The 17,242-nt window shown below is 43.3% G+C and overlaps 1 protein-coding gene across 2 annotated transcripts in view; it reads left to right on the top strand.

The window, feature by feature from the left end:
• GFOD1 (Gfo/Idh/MocA-like oxidoreductase domain containing 1) overlaps window positions 1-11,820 on the top strand; it is a 77,561-nt gene extending 65,741 nt beyond the window's left edge. For both annotated transcript variants that reach the window (XM_075142707.1, XM_075142708.1), the window contains exon 2: window positions 4,014-11,820. In XM_075142707.1, the coding sequence (XP_074998808.1) occupies window positions 4,014-4,933 (920 nt within the window). In that variant the 3' untranslated portion in view covers window positions 4,934-11,820. The remainder of the gene's footprint in view (window positions 1-4,013) is intronic.
• The last annotated feature ends 5,422 nt before the right edge of the window (window positions 11,821-17,242 follow it).

Below are 17,242 nucleotides of genomic sequence, written 5' to 3'. Positions count from 1 at the left end.
CAAATTCTCTTGTGTGATTTTGCTCAAACTCGTGTCCTTTCACATTCTTAAGGACTGCTAGAGCAAGTTATACGTACGTCACTGGCCTAGGGATTGGGTCTATCTCATGGACGGACATCTTCCAGCTCCACCATTATTTGTTTTTTTCCCGTTTTCCTGCTGGAGGGAGAAGATAGAGGGGTTCGGGGAAGCAGACCTGTTGGGTCTAATAGGGTTGCCACCTTGTGGCCCCACGCCTGTGGGCACAGCTGCCTCACTGGCACCGCGGCACGGTGCCTGTTAATGCAGGTTGTTTGCATTGCTGGCCATCTGTGCCTGGAGCAGCGGGTGATGGAACGGGTCTGAGGCTGAAGCCCTGCACGGCAGCTGTGGGTGGACTTCAGAGTCAACCTGCACTCCTGTGAGCTTTGCTAGGAGATGCGTTGCCCAACTTCAGCTTTGGACTTGGGCTGGCCGGGAGCATGACCCTCCCCTATTCTGTGCCACATCAGAGAAATCCCACATCATGTCACTTACCACCTGGCTGGCACCACTCTGTCTCTCATTTTGAAGCACAGCCAAGCAGAGAGAAGCGAAGGGGTGAAGGCTGTGCAGAGCCCTCAAAAAGAATAACGTGTACTTAAATTATTTTTCTTCTTCGTGTTACCTAAGAACTGAAGCAATCAATACTCAGCAGTTGCCTGATTGAGGATTGTAGCATCGTAGACTAGATTTCTTGATGCATGTGGAAGGGGTGTGTATCCTTTCATACAGTGAGATGTATTCGACTCTGTTGTTTGTCACCACAGACAAATATATGGCACTTTCTTGCCGAAACAAGCTGACGGCACTTTCCTGCTTTTATGTAATTAATAAGTTCTTGCTGTTTGCTGTGGTGTGATTTTCAAAGATGTGTGAAATGGCAAAACACACTGATAGAATGATAAGCGGTAACGGTTGATCCTTTCTTAGAGTCGTGTCCAAAAGTTGACAGGATTAGACCCTAACCCCAGGCCAGGAGAAGGGGTCAGTTCCCAGAGAATCCCCCTGCAGCACCTGCAGTCAGAGCACGCCTTTGCACGAGACTGTCAGTGTTGGGAAGGGAGGTTTTCTGCTCTGCTTGTTGCTGCTTGAGAGAATGGCTCAAAGGGAAGGTGCCTTTTTCCCTTCTTTTGAGAAGAGAGCAGAGGGAAGAGAGCAGAAAGCGATGGTGTTTTGATCCGCCTGTTTCTTATTCTAGTCGCATAAACACACCAGAGGATTTCTCTAAATTAAATTAAGCAAACCTTTCATGTTCTCTCCCTGCTTCAAGAAAGCTAATGTGGCTGCTTGCAGATTTGCAGCTACAGAGAAGACAAAGATCTGTAGTGTGCACAGACTCAAGTGCTGAGCAGTGTCATACTGAAAGAACCTGCATGAGCTTTAATACAGTATAAAAGCTTTCTGGGCACCAAGCAAAAATCTGTTTAAATCCCTGACAGGGATGAGAGCACAGCATGTATTATCAGCATATGCACAGAGACGGGAAGGCTTTCGAAACATTTGCATTTTGGATTTGCTGTAATTAAATGGTTTCAACCTTTCCAAAAAGGTTGAAATGGTAGAAGAAATAAATATAAGATTCCACTTTCTCCCCATCTCCATACAAATATTTAGGGCTCTTCCCTTTTCTCTACACATGTGCCTGACTTACACTGATCCTAATGGCAAATCTTCTTGAGTATAGGAGATGTAAAAACCCATAGGCTTTTCTTTCATATTTATAATCATCATTTGGTACTCGGATTGTGACAGTCCCAAGTGTTCCCTGCCCCACACAGTGAAGGACTGACCCCCACTGTGCACGGCACTGAACACACAGCAAAAGATTGTCCCCAGGCTTCAATTCCTAATGAAAGCAGACCCTTTTCCTCACGAGCACATGTGTAGAGCTGCGTATCTTGAGAGATTAGTGCCTGCACAGACCCCAGATAATATGTGACGGGCGTCTGTGAGGCAGCAGAACGATGCAAGCTGAACTGGAGCAGAAAGCGATGCTTGTGGATCAGTGGTGAACAGGTCAGATGATGACATAGCACGTATAGGTTCTTTGGGGGGAAAATGACTATTTCAGGAGAATTTGACTGTAGGCAAGTTTTGTCTAACAAAGATTTCCCTTATTTTGATAACTAATTTGCCAGACTAAAATCCCTCTGCAAAGAGTCTGTGTAACTCAAGGACTATTATATTAGTGATCTGTATCAAATGGCATAGCTGGAGCTACCAGTTAGAGGAGTATAGGGCCGGTGGATGAATGCTTTCTCCAATATCAAACAGATGCAGAAAAAAATTATTCAGGAGCAGGAAAAGAAGTGCTATAAGATTGAAAATGTCAACTCAGTCACCAGTAGCAGTCTGTAATGATGAGGGAGAAAAGCGAGAAAGGAAGACCATGGCCACTGAACAGAGGATTCCTGCCTAATATAAGAGGAAAATGAGTACGTCTCTACTTATCCGATTAAGTAGAAGGCAAATAGGAGCAAGTTGAAGGAAGATCTTTCCCTTCTTGGCTGTTACTGGATGTGACTGCCCCTTCAGTGGTGACAGCCCTCCCTCCAGTTTCAGCTACTCAAATAGCAGCAGACAAAGACTGAGAATAGGCAGTGTGGATAAGCTGGTTATTGAATGTTTGGACTGTGACCCCCTTCTTCTTCCAGTCAGGCTGTTAAATATTCATGTAAGTGGGCTCAGACAGATCCCTGCCATCTGTCTGTATTTATATGACTTCATCCAAACAGCTCCAAAACATGTAAAATTTTATCCTCACACCAGCTCTTTAAAGAAAAAGGGATTTCTCACCTATCTGAAGGGAAAAGGAATCAAAACACAAAGAGATTTAGCGAGTAACCAGATTTATTCATCTGGACTCCAGCAGACAGGATCGAAATTCAGCGCTTTTAACTGCCAGGCCCAGCTATAGCCCCAAGCTCTCAAGGCAAAGATCATATTTAGTGCTATAAGGTGTTGTATAGCTCACCTAATATTGCTCATTAAGCATAAAAAAATCTTTGTATGCAACTATAAAGGAAACTGGAGACTCGCCACTATATGTGTGGATGGGTACAGAATTAAAGTATTTGACAAGAAGAAATCAATAATAAAACCATTATTCAGGCATCTCAGCCTGCACTGCATTCAGTTGCACACCTTGATGGCCAGATGAAACAGGACTGTCACGCAAGCTTCAGTAAACAGAGTGCCCATATCGGCAATTCTGTGACGGAACAGATTGTCACAGCTACGTTTGACCTGTTTTAGAGCAATTGTGGCTCTCCCTTGGCACTGTGGATGGGCTGGTGACATTTCAGCCTAGCTGCTTCAAAAAAATGAGTGCCATTGTCAGAATAGTGTGGCATTTTATGAGTGAGAAGCAATTCCCACATTTTAAGTCAAGCAACAAGCCCAGTACTTCTCCCTGTCTCCAGTCAGAGCCTCTTAAACAGTGTGAATGGGAAGGATGAAGGAACAAGACCATTGAGAAGACAAGCCCAGACTTTTCAGTGTACATACAGCAAGTTACTGTGGACGTGAGGTGCTGTTACTCATATGCTTCAAGAATTTGAATCTGAAGCTCAGATTCAGCTCTCGGAAGCCACCCCCCACAGGTTGTCACAGAAGATACGTCCGTGAGATAGCTGAGTTGGGGTGGTTGGTTTTGTACCTGCTCCCAGAAGGTGGCAAATGTGGGGTAGCAGTCCACCTTACCTTAGCTTACTTTCTTATCTGTCCAGGCCCTCCCCTTCTTGCTATTTTTAGGCATGAGTGCATTTTGAAAATAAAAAGGGATGCATTTTCACTGTGGTGCTTGAGAAACTCTTCCATGCATTTTGGAAACATACCAGAGGGGATCTTTCTGCCTTTAACACCATATTGAAATGTTTTCTTCTTTCAAGGATCTTTCTCCTTGGCTTAGTCTTTAAGAATAGTCTCCAGGCTTTGAGCTTACTCAGTCGATATGTTTTTGTTGATGTTTTTTTTTTAAAACTGTTTTTCAGGCATTGGAAAAAATGTCATCTGTGACCGAACGGCAACTCCCCTGGATGCCTTTAGGATGATGACCGCAGCTCATTATTACCCAAAGCTCATGAGCATCATGGGGAACGTTTTGCGCTTCCTGCCCGCTTTCGTGAAGATGAAGCAGCTGATCCAGGAGGGTTACGTAGGGGAGCTGCTGGTGTGCGAGGTGCAGGTTCACAGCGGAAGCCTGCTAGGCAAGAAGTACAACTGGAGCTGTGACGACCTGATGGGAGGCGGGGGCTTGCACTCGGTTGGCACCTACATCATCGACCTCCTGACCTTCCTCACCAGCCAGAAGGCTGTGAAAGTGCACGGGTTGCTCAAGACCTTCGTGAAGCAGACGGATCACATCAAGGGGATACGGCAGATCACCAGCGACGACTTCTGTACGTTTCAGATGGTCCTGGAAGGTGGCGTGTGCTGCACAGTGACGCTCAACTTCAATGTCCCGGGGGAATTCAAACAAGACATTATTGTGGTGGGTTCAGCAGGACGGCTGATTGTAATAGGCACTGATCTCTACGGACAGAGCAACAGCTCTCCTCAGCGGGAGCTCCTGCTAAAGGATTCCACGCCGGTCAGCAACTCCTTACTTCCAGAGAAGGCCTTCAGTGACATCCCATCCCCCTACCTCCGAGGCACCATTAAGATGGTTCAAGCTGTCCGGCAGGCATTTGAGGATCAGGACGACAGGAGGACCTGGGACGGGAGGCCCCTCACAATGGCTGCCACTTTTGACGACTGTCTGTATGCCCTGTGTGTGGTGGACACCATTAAAAAGTCAAACCAGTTGGGGGAGTGGCAGAACATTTCAATCATGACTGAGGAGCCAGAACTGAGCCCGGCATACTTAATCAGCGAAGCCATGCGGAAGAGCAGGATGTCTCTGTACTGCTAGCTCCTCTCAGCTCCTAGGAAAGAATAGCAATCAAACAGCTCGTGAAGGAAATGATAATTCAGCCCCTGTGAAGGGCTTGAGCATCTTAGAAACAGCTGAGGATACGGGAGAAGGAAATAACGGTGTTTGGATCAACTAAATCTGTTGATGGCTAAATGCCAAAGTGATAAGGTCCTTAGAAATGCCCAAAACAGATAGGAGACTTAAGAGCTGACATAAGTTAACTGTTTTAATAACAGTATTAGCTGGCTGATTGGAAAGATACATCATGGACTCATCTCCTGCTTGCAGGTGCTTTCGATTATCTTGTGTTTACTGTGAAAGGTTGGGAAGATCCTTTTAGATTTTCCTTACCTACCAGAGGGCTGTGAAGGTACTGTCATGTCATTAAATTTTCTGTAGTGTCTGACATGAATGGTTCCTACCATGACAGCTGACACCACCGTGCTGTAGTACTACACCTCTAACCAACACACAGAATAATAGGACTTGGTGTGAAAGTGTCGCGTGATACGCAAAATCTCGGCAGCTCACTTTTCATACAGCTTGCTAGGAGCTTCTCTGTGTTGGTTTACTAGTTGTTTTTTGTTTCGTTCTGTTTTTTTTTATTTAAAGCACAATTAAGTAGGAAAATGTGTGACTTTTAAAACAAAGCAGTCCTCAACCACAGTGCATATGCCCCAGTATTGGGGGAGGGAGGGTCTTCTGTGAGCTCCCAGTAAGCTTCAGTGTTAACTGTACAGATTTGCTGATTAAAGTGGGTTGTGCAAAGCCTTCATGGATGGCAAGTGGCATGACACAGTAGTGATAGTGGGTTTTATTATACAGCTGAACTCAGGCTAGTCTTATGAAGGTTTACACACAATTTCCTGTGTCTGGGACTGACTTTTGATTGAATTCATCGTGCATTTTGGTTTTAGGTGGAAAACAGTAGAAATCTCACGTGAAACCGTATGATGCTTAGATGGGCGGTGTTCTTTTAAACCTTTGTGAACTCACACTTGAGAGATGCTCACCAACAATTAATTTCATATAGCTCAACCCAGAAGTTTTCACCTCCACTGAGTTGTGAGGTGAAAAGCAAAAAGGATGAGAAAATTTCCCATCCATTTCCAGGGGAAAAAATTATGTAAGACCCCCACCTCTTCACCTCCTTAAAGTGGCCAGCTACTGGTACTGCAGTAATTGTTCCCTGTCACCAGTGCAGGGGTGAACAAACTCTTTTGATAAGTTTGTCCTGTTCTTCTTTTTAATATTTTAGATTGCAGTCTTGAAATAATATATTCTTTTGAGAATATATTCTCGAAAGAATATAGTGAAAGGCACATGAATTATCCCAGAAAACAGGGATACTGCTTTTCTGCATAAAGCTGCTCCAGTGCTCATGTGTTTACAGTGCTAGGTTCTCAGATAGGAAAAAAGTAGAACACAAGTATATAGCACTAAATTATATTAAACTTGAGAAAAACCTTTTCAAGGTTTTTTTGTAAATTTTGACTACGAGAAAGAAGAGAACATTTGGATGAGCAGTAAATTAAAAGAGAAAATATCACCCTCTTTCTCAAGGCCATCAGCTTAGTGTTGCCATTTTAGGTTAGAAAGAGAACTGTCAGAATAATTCAGATTTTTTTAAAAAACACTTACAGTTTTGCTATTTTTAGGAGCACTAAGGGCTTCCATAGAGGCTTCTCCTACAAATGAATCCATCTGATTGCTGTATGCTCCTGCCTGTCCTATGCCCAGTTTTAGAGGTTCATGTTTTTGAACAGGAAGGCATCAATAGTGTGGTTCATCTCATCTGACTTTAGCCAGCTGAAAGTCGGGTATCTTGTCCGATCAGCTGTGCAAGGACACAGTAGTAAATACAGGGAGAGCTCTCCAAAGGCTGACTCAGTCATCCTAAGATTGATATAGAAGGAGGTGCCCACTGGAAATTCCTGTCCTCCTCTTTTGCAGAGAATCTTGGCTTCTAAATTTTTAGGTGGCTAAAGTTAGGGAACTTGACTCCCACCCCAAAATTATTAATGTGTGCGTAATTTTTGAAGAGCATATGTGTGACCTTTTGTGAAATATTCCCCGAAGTGTAATAGTGTGACTGATGAAGGAACAATGTAATACTGCAAAACCACACCCAAATGGAGAATTGTTTCTATCCTTGTTGTTCTGCCAGTTCTAGCAACTGTCTCTGGGGCTGGCTGCTTCTGCTAAGGCCTCGGTCAAGCTTTCATCATTCCTTCTTGGAAGCAGTCCTGGACAAGTTTGGATGTTTTTCCTAAAAATGGATTTCTCCAAGAATTCCTGAGGTAGTATCTGTGCCAACAGGAATTTCCCACTATAATTGTCGTGGTATACTATGCTATCCAGTTCCTGCCCTGAAAAATACACGAAGAAATACAGAAGAGAGAATTTGATCACGAAATCATCTCTCTCCCTCTCCTGAAAAATGGCATTAGCCCCAAGGGGATCAAGAGAGTTTTCATATAGTAAGGCAAAAGCCATTTATTGAAAATAGTGGCTAGTTCAAGTCATGAATGCAAGCCCGGTGGATAATTAACCATGTCTAGTTAAACATAATTCAAAATGGGAACTAAACATGGACCAAAATGCTTGTGAGTCTTGCTTCTTAGTAGTTTGGCCATTGTGCTGGACTTGCTGTTCATGTCTTTGCACCTCATTTTGGTTCACAAATGTTGACAGTTTTTCCTATCTTTATTTTCTTTTTTTTCTGTCTCTTTCTGGGTTTTGTGACGCCAGCTGGAAGAAGATATGCTGGAATCCTGTTTGCCCTGCAGTGAACAGTCCCCAGGCTAGACACGGTGTATAGGGATAGTACTACTCAGCTCAACCTTTCTGTCCCAGATCCAAAGGTTTAGGTGACAGGCATCATCCGTCCTCTGTGCAGACTTACTGATGCAGATAGTGCTGCTCAGCAGAAAGAAAATCTAATGCTTTGGTTACATAGCCGTCTGATGCGAGTATCGGTACTGGCTTGCATACGGGTTGAATCCTGTACAGCTCGTTGTGCGACCGCAGTGCTGGCCCAAGAGAGGCAGGCAGCATGAGCAGGGGCGGGGTGGGACCTCCTCTTCTGACGGCAACAGAGATCTTATGCTAGATTTAGGTGAGGTTGTTACCTAACTGGGATGGTAGCAGTAACTGCATACGTTCAGATTGTATGATGGTTTTTCCATTCTCTAGGAGGTGAAGGTGCTGTAGTGTCAAGTGTAAAGATACTAAGCTTCCACCTGGCTTAAAGGAGGAAGGAATTGGTTTATTTATAGAATGTGTATTGCTATTCTGAGAAATTGTTACTTTACAGTCTGGGATCTTTCTTGGCAGCATCAAGCCCTCTGCTCTTCTGGTGCAATTGAAAGTACATTGAATTGCCCTGAGTAGCCTCTGGAGTTCACGCTGGGTTTAAAAATTTGGGCAGCAAATAGCAGAGAGGTACTTGATTGAACTCAAAAGCGGTACCACACCAGGAAACACGTATTTGGAATTGCACTTTCAATGCTGTTCTTTAACGCTGTGCTACAAGGTTTGAGATGAATGCTGCTAGAATTGGTGCAGGCCTAATAGCCAAACTGCGGCTACTGCTGGAATTTACAGTAGCCCCCAAATGAGCTTGTTCATGCACTAGGTAAGAAATGTTCATTCCTCTTTCCCAGGGCTGCTGTTGGAGAGGCTCTTTCCTTTGCCATCAACCTGTGCACATAGGATACTGAACCTTATGGTCTGTTGCCAAAGACAAAAAGAGCCAAAGGGGAGAGCCCAGGTGAAATGCTCTGCTGCAGGGGTCTCTTCCAGTGCTGGGACGGTCAGCTGAGAGACGATGTCTTATTTTCCATGGGAATTGTATTGGGGTCCACACCAGGGGTAGGGCAACCCTACGCTGTGTGACAGCAGGGCACAACTGAAGTCCTTCCACGTGCCCAAAGGGAGAGTGGTGACTGCAGCAGGGAGCAACAGGAAGGTGTGTCTGCAGTCTGCAGGGTGAACATGCTACATGCCTGCACCAGCAGGGAGAACATGCTGGTCGCGCAGAGGGTGAGGGCTGCACCTCCTGAGGGTGATAGCAGCAGCCTCGCTCCACCTCTGTGTTTGGGAGCCCGAGAAGGGACTCTGCCCTCGGGGAAGCAGCATCTGTCCTATACTCCTGCTAGATCCATGCACGTCCTCAGTGCTGAACTCAGTGAAGTCCTACGTGGAGGCAAAACAATTCTGCAAGAGCTTGGGGTTTCCTATATGTAATATCATGCACGTGTTAAATTAGTAGTACTTTAGCTGTGTAGTTAGAAAATACCAAGTAGAGATGATACGTCCTTACCCATGCAGCCAATATGGCAGAGAATCAGGGCATGCATAGACGAGTTTAGGCTCAGGATGGGCTGCTGCGGAGTTCATCCTTCGCTTTGGCTGAAAGCATGAGAAATTCCTGCCCAGCCAGCATAGGGCAATCAGAGGCACTCTCCACTTTGTAGTTAGTATTTCCTTCTTTTGGATAGCTTTCGAATCAGTGACTGTACAAGTGAACAGCTGTCCTGGAAGTTCAGCCATTCTAAAAAGGAGGCTTTTCTGGTGGTGTGGTCACAGCGCAAGGACAATTCAATTTCTCTGTTACCTTGTTTATTTCTGTGTCCATACAAATGTGGAAAAGACCCAGACAATTTAAAATGACTCATTTCTCTACCAAAAGAAAAAAGAAGCAGATTTCAGGTAAAGATAAACATAGTATCTTGATGGTGTCTTTGCAGAGATTCAGAAACTACTGATGACAGAATTTCTTGTTGCTGGGAATTTTTATATTTGACTTTTATCTATGGCCTTCAATATAAAATATCACAAATTTTGAAGTCTATTCACTGTTAAGTTCTGTATTTAGAAGGGTTTAAAAGTACCCAGCAGACTTTTGGCTTTGTGCAGATACTCAACACTGGTGTGATGTTCCAGTGGCCCGGTGATGTATCCTTAAGTACGTATGAAACTCAGCACTGGACTGTTTGACCTCTGCAGTGCTCTCTGGGTATCTAGGACTTGTTGTGGAATGGCAGGATTATTCAGGACAGCAGTTTGTTGTTGTTGTTGTTGTTGAAATTGTTACTTGTGGGGAGCAAAGTTTGTAAATTCTAGAGATGAAGTATGACTGAATAATTGGCAGTCTTATCAGCTTTAAAATTTCCTCTCTCCTGAGCTGCTGGATGAAGTCTGTCCAATAAAAATAATTTCCCCTTAACAATAGCTGCCCACTTCCATTTGCTCATGAAAAGAAGAAATATTAAGTAAATGAGACTATACATAATGCTGCATTCATGAACTGATGTCATAACCTCATGACTTACTGAAGCCAGAGCCCAGGCAAGTAATGACTTTTTCGAAGCTGCCAAATCGAAGCCTTGGGGTTGGGGAATGAAGGGTATCAGCTTAGGTCAAACTGAAATAGCTTCTATTCAGCATTTTCAGTTAAATGAATAAACAGAATGGCTATGGTGAATCCAAAACTGAACACAAAACATGTTTGTAGAAGATCATTTACATTTTTTCTTTTGGGATTAAGTTCCATTTTTAAAGAATGCTGTTTTGAAAAGAAAATTTTAAAAAAATCCATCTTTTATTATGTTTTGGTATGTGTGAAATTAACTGTTTGGGGTTGGGTGTGGGTTTTTTTGGTTGGGTTTTTTGTGGTGTTTTTTTTTTTAATTCATACTTCAAAAAATCCCATCCATTAGGTTCAGTGAAGGTCCATTAAGGACGTTCAGTGAATTCAGCTGCCGTTGGGCAGGTTTGGCTCTGAACCTGCAGCCTCGCAGTGTCATGCAGTGACCCCATTTCTAGCATCTGAATTTGGCCATCTGGGTTTCATTTGTGTCTTCTTGTGGCAGTGGAAAACCGGCTCATTACACGGAGTTGGCTACAGATAATCAAGATCCTTTTTGCAGCAGTGCCAGCCATCATCTTTAAAAGCACTTAGCTCTATTAACTTGTTTACCATGGTTATTTATGACCTTCCAGCCATGTGCTGTCCATTACTTCGTTTTCTTTTTACACCAGCTGTCAGACTGGCTTCCCTCCCCTGTCTGTTTCTCATTCCAGTGCAAGCCACAAGGTGAGTCTCCCTTGTTTCCCACTGAGCTCATGCTCAGTCTGTGTTACACATGGCATACAGGGTGGCTAATCTACAACCTGAAGTAACTTCTAACACAGATTCATTAAAGAATATGTTAACACCACAACTGCTTGAGTACGTGGCATACTGAATGCCCAGCCAGGGCAGGAATCAAAGCTCCCTGCTATGCTGTGCTTCACAAGTGACACTCGCTGTTTCTCTCTGTACTGCTTTTCTTTTATTTGATTTTGAAAATGAGAATATGTTCAGTTTGTTGCTGTGTCAATATTAAGTATATATTTATTGTTTTTCATACATACATACATATATATAAATGCTATATATATATATAATGTCAACGCATGGACATATGTACAGTAGATATTTTAAAGAGCTATTTATCAAGAAAAGTAAGTGTTATAAGTAAACAGAGTTTATATTTTATATATTATGTAGATAGCAAAAAAAAGTGGTTAAATTATAGTAGGACTTCTGGGGGCAGGGGGGGTGGGGTTGGAGAAACGGGCAAGGGTTGGTTCTAGCATTTTAAATAGCCAAACTACTTTGTACGGAAGCTGCCTGCTGTGCCTCTCGGCTGCAATATTTGTTTGTTTCTTCTTCTGGAAGATGATGTGCATTGTTACTTTTACATTGCTTGGGGAATGTAGTTAGTTTATTCTCAGCCAACTGGTGTGTGCTGCTTGAAACATGGTTTCCTGCTGTTCTGCATATTTGCATTGATGGAATAAAAGGATCTTAACTGGCAAATAAACACTTAAAAGGATGTGATCTCAGCCGTCTGTCATTTTTCCCCACACTTGTATTTTGGGGGGGTAATAACCATCACCGTTGCCTGGTTTCTGGCCTGCCTGTTAAGTTCAACACATCGGGGTAAAAAAAAGTGGTCTTTGTGCTTGGGGGTGGGGATTGTGACGGAGGGAGAGAGGGAAGGAGATTTAACACTAAGCTAATTTGAAGGTTTAATGTTACGGCAAGGCCTGAACTAACTCCTGCTGATGTGTCCTGAGGAGTCAGTTGGTTTTATTGCCAACGGATGCCAGTATGTCCAGTGGCATAGCAAAACGGGAGCATTGGACATCCCTACTGAGCACAGCATGGAGATCCTTTCAGGGCCCTCCTCCCTGCCTCCCCACCAGTGCCCTGGGATGCCTTTGTCTTCCCCGTCCTCGGCTCCCTCCAGTGACATCCCCATGCCTACCCGACCCTCGCTCCCATCCGCCAGGAGCTGTCAAGTCTTTCCCGCTTACCCTCGTGCTCCTTTTCTCCCTTCTGTGTGGGTGTCTCATCAGGCTAGTAAGGAGCTTGTTACTCCAGCCCCTCTGGAGAAAACCCCACTTGAGTATGAAGCAGAAGATAATACGAAGCAGTGGGAAATTCTAGGCTCTGAGGAAAGATTTATTGCCTCTCTGATTGATTTGTAAAAAGGATGATAGAGCATTTCCTACCTTGCTTTTTCTATTTTACAGCAGAGCACACAGAAAGATGTTGAATTCTACTCATGTCATATTGCTCACTCGTTTCCCAGGCACTACAAAAGTACAGCAAATCTGCGGCACAAATCTGTGAAGGGATGGGAAATCATCATCACTTACCATGCATGCTCCCCTGAGATCACACGATCTTGTGAAGTGAACTGTTTGGGTTTTATATATATATAAAAATTTACAGAGTGGGTATAGCATTTACTTCATCCCAGAAATGCAGCATGTTAGCAATTTCTACTACTACCATTGCAGCAATCATATTTTAAGGAGGTACTGATGTTCACATACACATAAAATATATTTTTATCGGTTTTAATACACATTATTTTCTTAGGCTGAAGAGGAGAAAAGCACAAGGCAAGGAAGAATCAGTGCCCAGGTCTTCAGGAATTATATTTTAATGTTTGCTTTGCCCTCATGAGCAAATGTAGTATAACCTTGCTCAGGTTTCCAGATCACTGTCTCCAAGTGATCTCACTGATCCAAGTGATCAATTAGGCACTGAAATAAAATAGGCCCAAATGTTATGGTATATACTTTCCCACTAACTTCATAGTAAAACAAGGCCTACTTCCATTTCAAAGGTTAAAACATAGAAATCTTTGGAAAACAGCACCTATGGGAGCAATTACTGTGAAAGAGTGTCAGAGATACAGTGGGATTATTAATACACAGTTACAGCACACAATACATAACTGTATAGGTAAGTGCAAATGCAAGAGCAAGTATAAACATTCCACAGTAATGAGGCTACATAAATGCTAAGGTAAACATTTTCAAATGTGGGTCAGCTTAGTGAGACATTTAAGTGTAGATTTATGAACCCAAGTAAGAGGTCTAAATTTAATTATCCCCAACATAAGAAGGACATGGACCTGTAGAGGAGGGCCACGAAGATGGTCAGAGGGCTGGAGCACCTTCCTGTGAGGACAGGCTGAGAGAACTGGGGTTGTTCAGCCTGGAGAGGAGAAGGCTCCAGGGAGACCTTATAGCAACCTTCCAGTACCTGAAGGGGGCCTACAAGAAAGCTGGAGAGGGACTTTTTACAAGGACAATGTAATGATAGAATAAGGTTAATGGCTTTAAACTGAAAGAGGGTAGATTTAGATTAGATATAAGGAAGAAATTCTTCACTATGAGGGTATGAGGCACTGGAACATGTTGCCCAGAGAAGCTGTGGATGCCCCATCCCTGGAAGTGTTCAAGGCCAGGTTGGATGGGGCTTTGAGCAACCTGGTCTAGTGGAAGGTGTCCCTGCCCATGGCAGGGGGGTTGGAACTAGATGGCCTTTAAGGTCCCTTCCAACCCAAATCATTCTGAGATTCTATGATTCTGCTTTTAAAACAAACTGCAACAATGTGGGTGAGGGGGAAACCTTCTTGCCATTTTCCATAACTTTTGAAGAACCAAGGCTTCCGCAGCTCCCCTGGCTTGTTCTGCTGTTTTCTGGAGCCCCTATTGATTAACAACTATGTAGTAAAAACAATGGGTGGCTTGTAGCCATAAATATTAATCAGAAGAATGTTAAATGCATTGCATTGTTCTCTTCGGGAATGAGGAGTTTGCTGGGGCAGGGGTTATTAAAAAGTGCTGCTGTGCCAAAGAGAAGACGCACTTCATGCCTTTGTTACTGTTTCCTGTTGGGCGGTGGAAAGCTGCGGAGCTCCTTGCGTCGCAGCGGTGCCAGTGGAAAACTCACATTTCAGAGTGGACATAAGCGACGCACAGAACAACAGGGCTTTTTGCCCATGTAATACTCCAGACTAGCTCAAATGGGGGTGAGACAGTGCGGCTCTTCCTAGAGCAGCCTTTCCTGGGGCTGGAGGTTGGGGGAACGGGCGCTGCAGCCCAGGAGCACCCAGGTGCCTCTTGCTTGGCCTGCTCAGGCCCTTGTGCCTGTGCTGGTCGCTGCTGCAGCCATCCTGCTCAACATGGAAGGAGGAAATTTCCATCAGGCATCCCCAGCAAGCAGCCCTCAGAGTCACCAGACCTGTCACCTGTCCCACAGCACTAGTCTAGTACCAGCTAATACTCGTCTCCTGCACACATTGCCTTCTGTAATACGTTTTCCACTTGAGAGTGCTCCAACTAGTGAATTTAGCACTGCAAACCTTGGTGTGGCACTACATCTTTGCTTTAAAATGAGTAATTGTGGCAATTTACTCACAGCTGCAGCTCCATGAGCAGTTGCTGAGGGATGAGGCAGGGCTGCTGACAAGCGTGGGGCACTAGTCCTTACTCTTGTCCCCAGTAGCTTGTTCCTACCTTCCCCAGGAACTGGCACTGGGGAGCATGTGTGCAGCCACACGGTTAAAGTGATTATGGATTTAGCTGAAAACTAATAACGTGGTTTTTTTACTAGGTTAGTTTTCAGGCAGATCAGTTCCCTGATCTGAGTCATTGTCGACAGCAATTTATGCCAGATCACTTTAATAGCAGAATGTAAATAGAAACCAGGTCTGGTGACTGCCAGAAATGTGCTTTTTTCATCAGATCAAAGAGTCGGTAGAGTAACTGCAGAATAATAAACAGGACATAATAAAAAGAAAAGGGAATGGATAGAAGAAAACGATTTTAAGTTCTGTATTTCCATACAAAAGGATATACATGTAAGCAAATGTTTCTTAAGAAACTGGAGGCCCCCTCCTCCAGACATGGAAGTAATGTATATACAGATTCTTATAGAAGCCTTTCAGAGTCTGCTCCAATCTGTTTTAATAACTTTGCAGTTAATCACATCTTGCAGATTAAAGACTTTTACAGAAATTATCATATCACATCCAGGCAATGATGACAGCCTCTGAATACAACTGGCTTTATCACTTGTGCAAGTAAGTTTTACATAGTGTTTCAGCCAAACCTGAAAAAGCTCAGACCTGCATTTCAGACTTTGAGAATGCAGAAATAGTTGGAAATGGAGCTTGACGTGTAGCATAATGCATTTTCTTGTTGGCTTTTTTCCCCACTGCTGTCCCTAAATTGCTAGATTTTTTTTTTTAACATTTCTTTTCAGTGGTGCTAGTTGTATCTTCTGGAAGTATTTGTGATGAAAAGAGGCCTTACACTACTAACGTGACAAGCTCTCCAGCTCAAAAAGGAAGGTAATCAGAAAGAGCGTGAAAGTCAGGACCAGGATAAAAAGTAGATTCACAAGAAACAAGAAGTCCCTGGGCGCTGATGATTGTTTCTCTATCCTGTTAAGTTGATAGAAATGTCCCAAACATGATTTTTGGCTTAGATCAACTTATATTCTTTTATATCTTTTCTGTGGCACAGTTAGGAAGTTAGCACGCAGCAGAGACTATTCCCACTAAGCAAGCTGCTTGTAACCACCCTCTTTTGGAGATTATGAAATTAATAAGAGGGCCATGGCCATTCTGTGCCAACTGGCCTTAATGCCAAAGGGTGGTCCTGGGTGCTTCATCTGCTGCTATGGATGTAGCTGAGAGCTGAGAACTCATCGACAGAATGGAAAGATGTTGGTATTACAAAACTAGTGTGTTAAAAAATGAGTCTATCTTTGTCCCAGAAAGAGGAGATTCAGGTATAAACTGTCCCGAGCTGTTTCAGCACAACATTTTTGGTTAAAATGGACTATTTTCCCATTCACTTTTCTATGCCTTTTGCTTGCAGTTCCATGACAGCAGAAACAACTTCCTGGAGGACGTTCTGCCCTTTTGGCCACAGACCTTGCTAGCTGGACATAATTCCTGTTGTTTAGGCCTACAGGAGGAACAGGGCCTCTACGGAGAAGAACGGACTGAGTCACTTGCTGATTAGACAAAGCTCACAGCTATCCACCCATGTTTGGCAAACTTTGTACTGCTTCACATGTATGAAGTGCCTTGTAAAGATTAAAAAATCCCCACAAAATGAGCTGTTGTGATTATTCCCATTTTGTAGCTGGCAAGGTGGAGGCAGAGATGAAGTTGGTGAGATCACTCTCTAATGAATTTCTCTTTTCTCTGAATTTCCTACTTATTATTAGGTTTGCCCTCTCCCAGTAGCTGAACCCAACACTCAAAATGTCACTGTCAGAGGGCCCTCCAAATGTCTAAGATGACAGAAATGTCTAATTCCAGATCAGGTACAAGCTCAGGTCTTTATGGAATTCCAGCTTACTTGGAAATGCTATTACAAATAGTAACTTTTTTTAATAATTTTTGATTTACTTGTAGCTTCTAACCTTTTTTTTTTTTATTAAAGGCAGTTTTTGATAAGATTTTCCTCCTTTTATGGACTAAGTGGTCTGAACTATTTAGCTTTAAAAAAGGATTTTAAAACTGTAGTTCTGGAAGATTTGAAATTACATGCTGTTATTTTAATATATATAGAGTGATATTTGTGTTTATAACAGGATCTCATTGGCTTTACAAAGGAGGTACATACCATTACCTTCATCTTGTCTTTTGGAAAACTAGAGACAGAATGGCAAACCATGCTGTCCAAGGCCGTGCAGAGCAAGTCCATGACAGCCAGATACTAAATCCTGCTGCTTTAATTTCTAGTTCCCTTTAAATAGATCTTAAACCTAATATAATTCTTATTCATTATAATTAATATAATTAGTCATGTATAATTAATGCCTAATATGCTGCTGCGGTTTGTGAATGCCGAATAAGCTAGTGTTGTCTGCACAGTCTAAGTTCAAATTCATCAGTTTAGAAAAGTGCTAGCAACACCAAAGCCAATACCAACAGC

The sequence above is a fragment of the Calonectris borealis genome, chromosome 2 (genome assembly GCF_964195595.1).
Source record: "Calonectris borealis chromosome 2, bCalBor7.hap1.2, whole genome shotgun sequence".
In the NCBI taxonomy this organism is placed as follows: Eukaryota; Metazoa; Chordata; class Aves; order Procellariiformes; family Procellariidae; genus Calonectris; species Calonectris borealis.
Note: the sequence above shows the minus strand (reverse complement) of the source record. Positions and strands in the feature narration are given on the sequence as shown.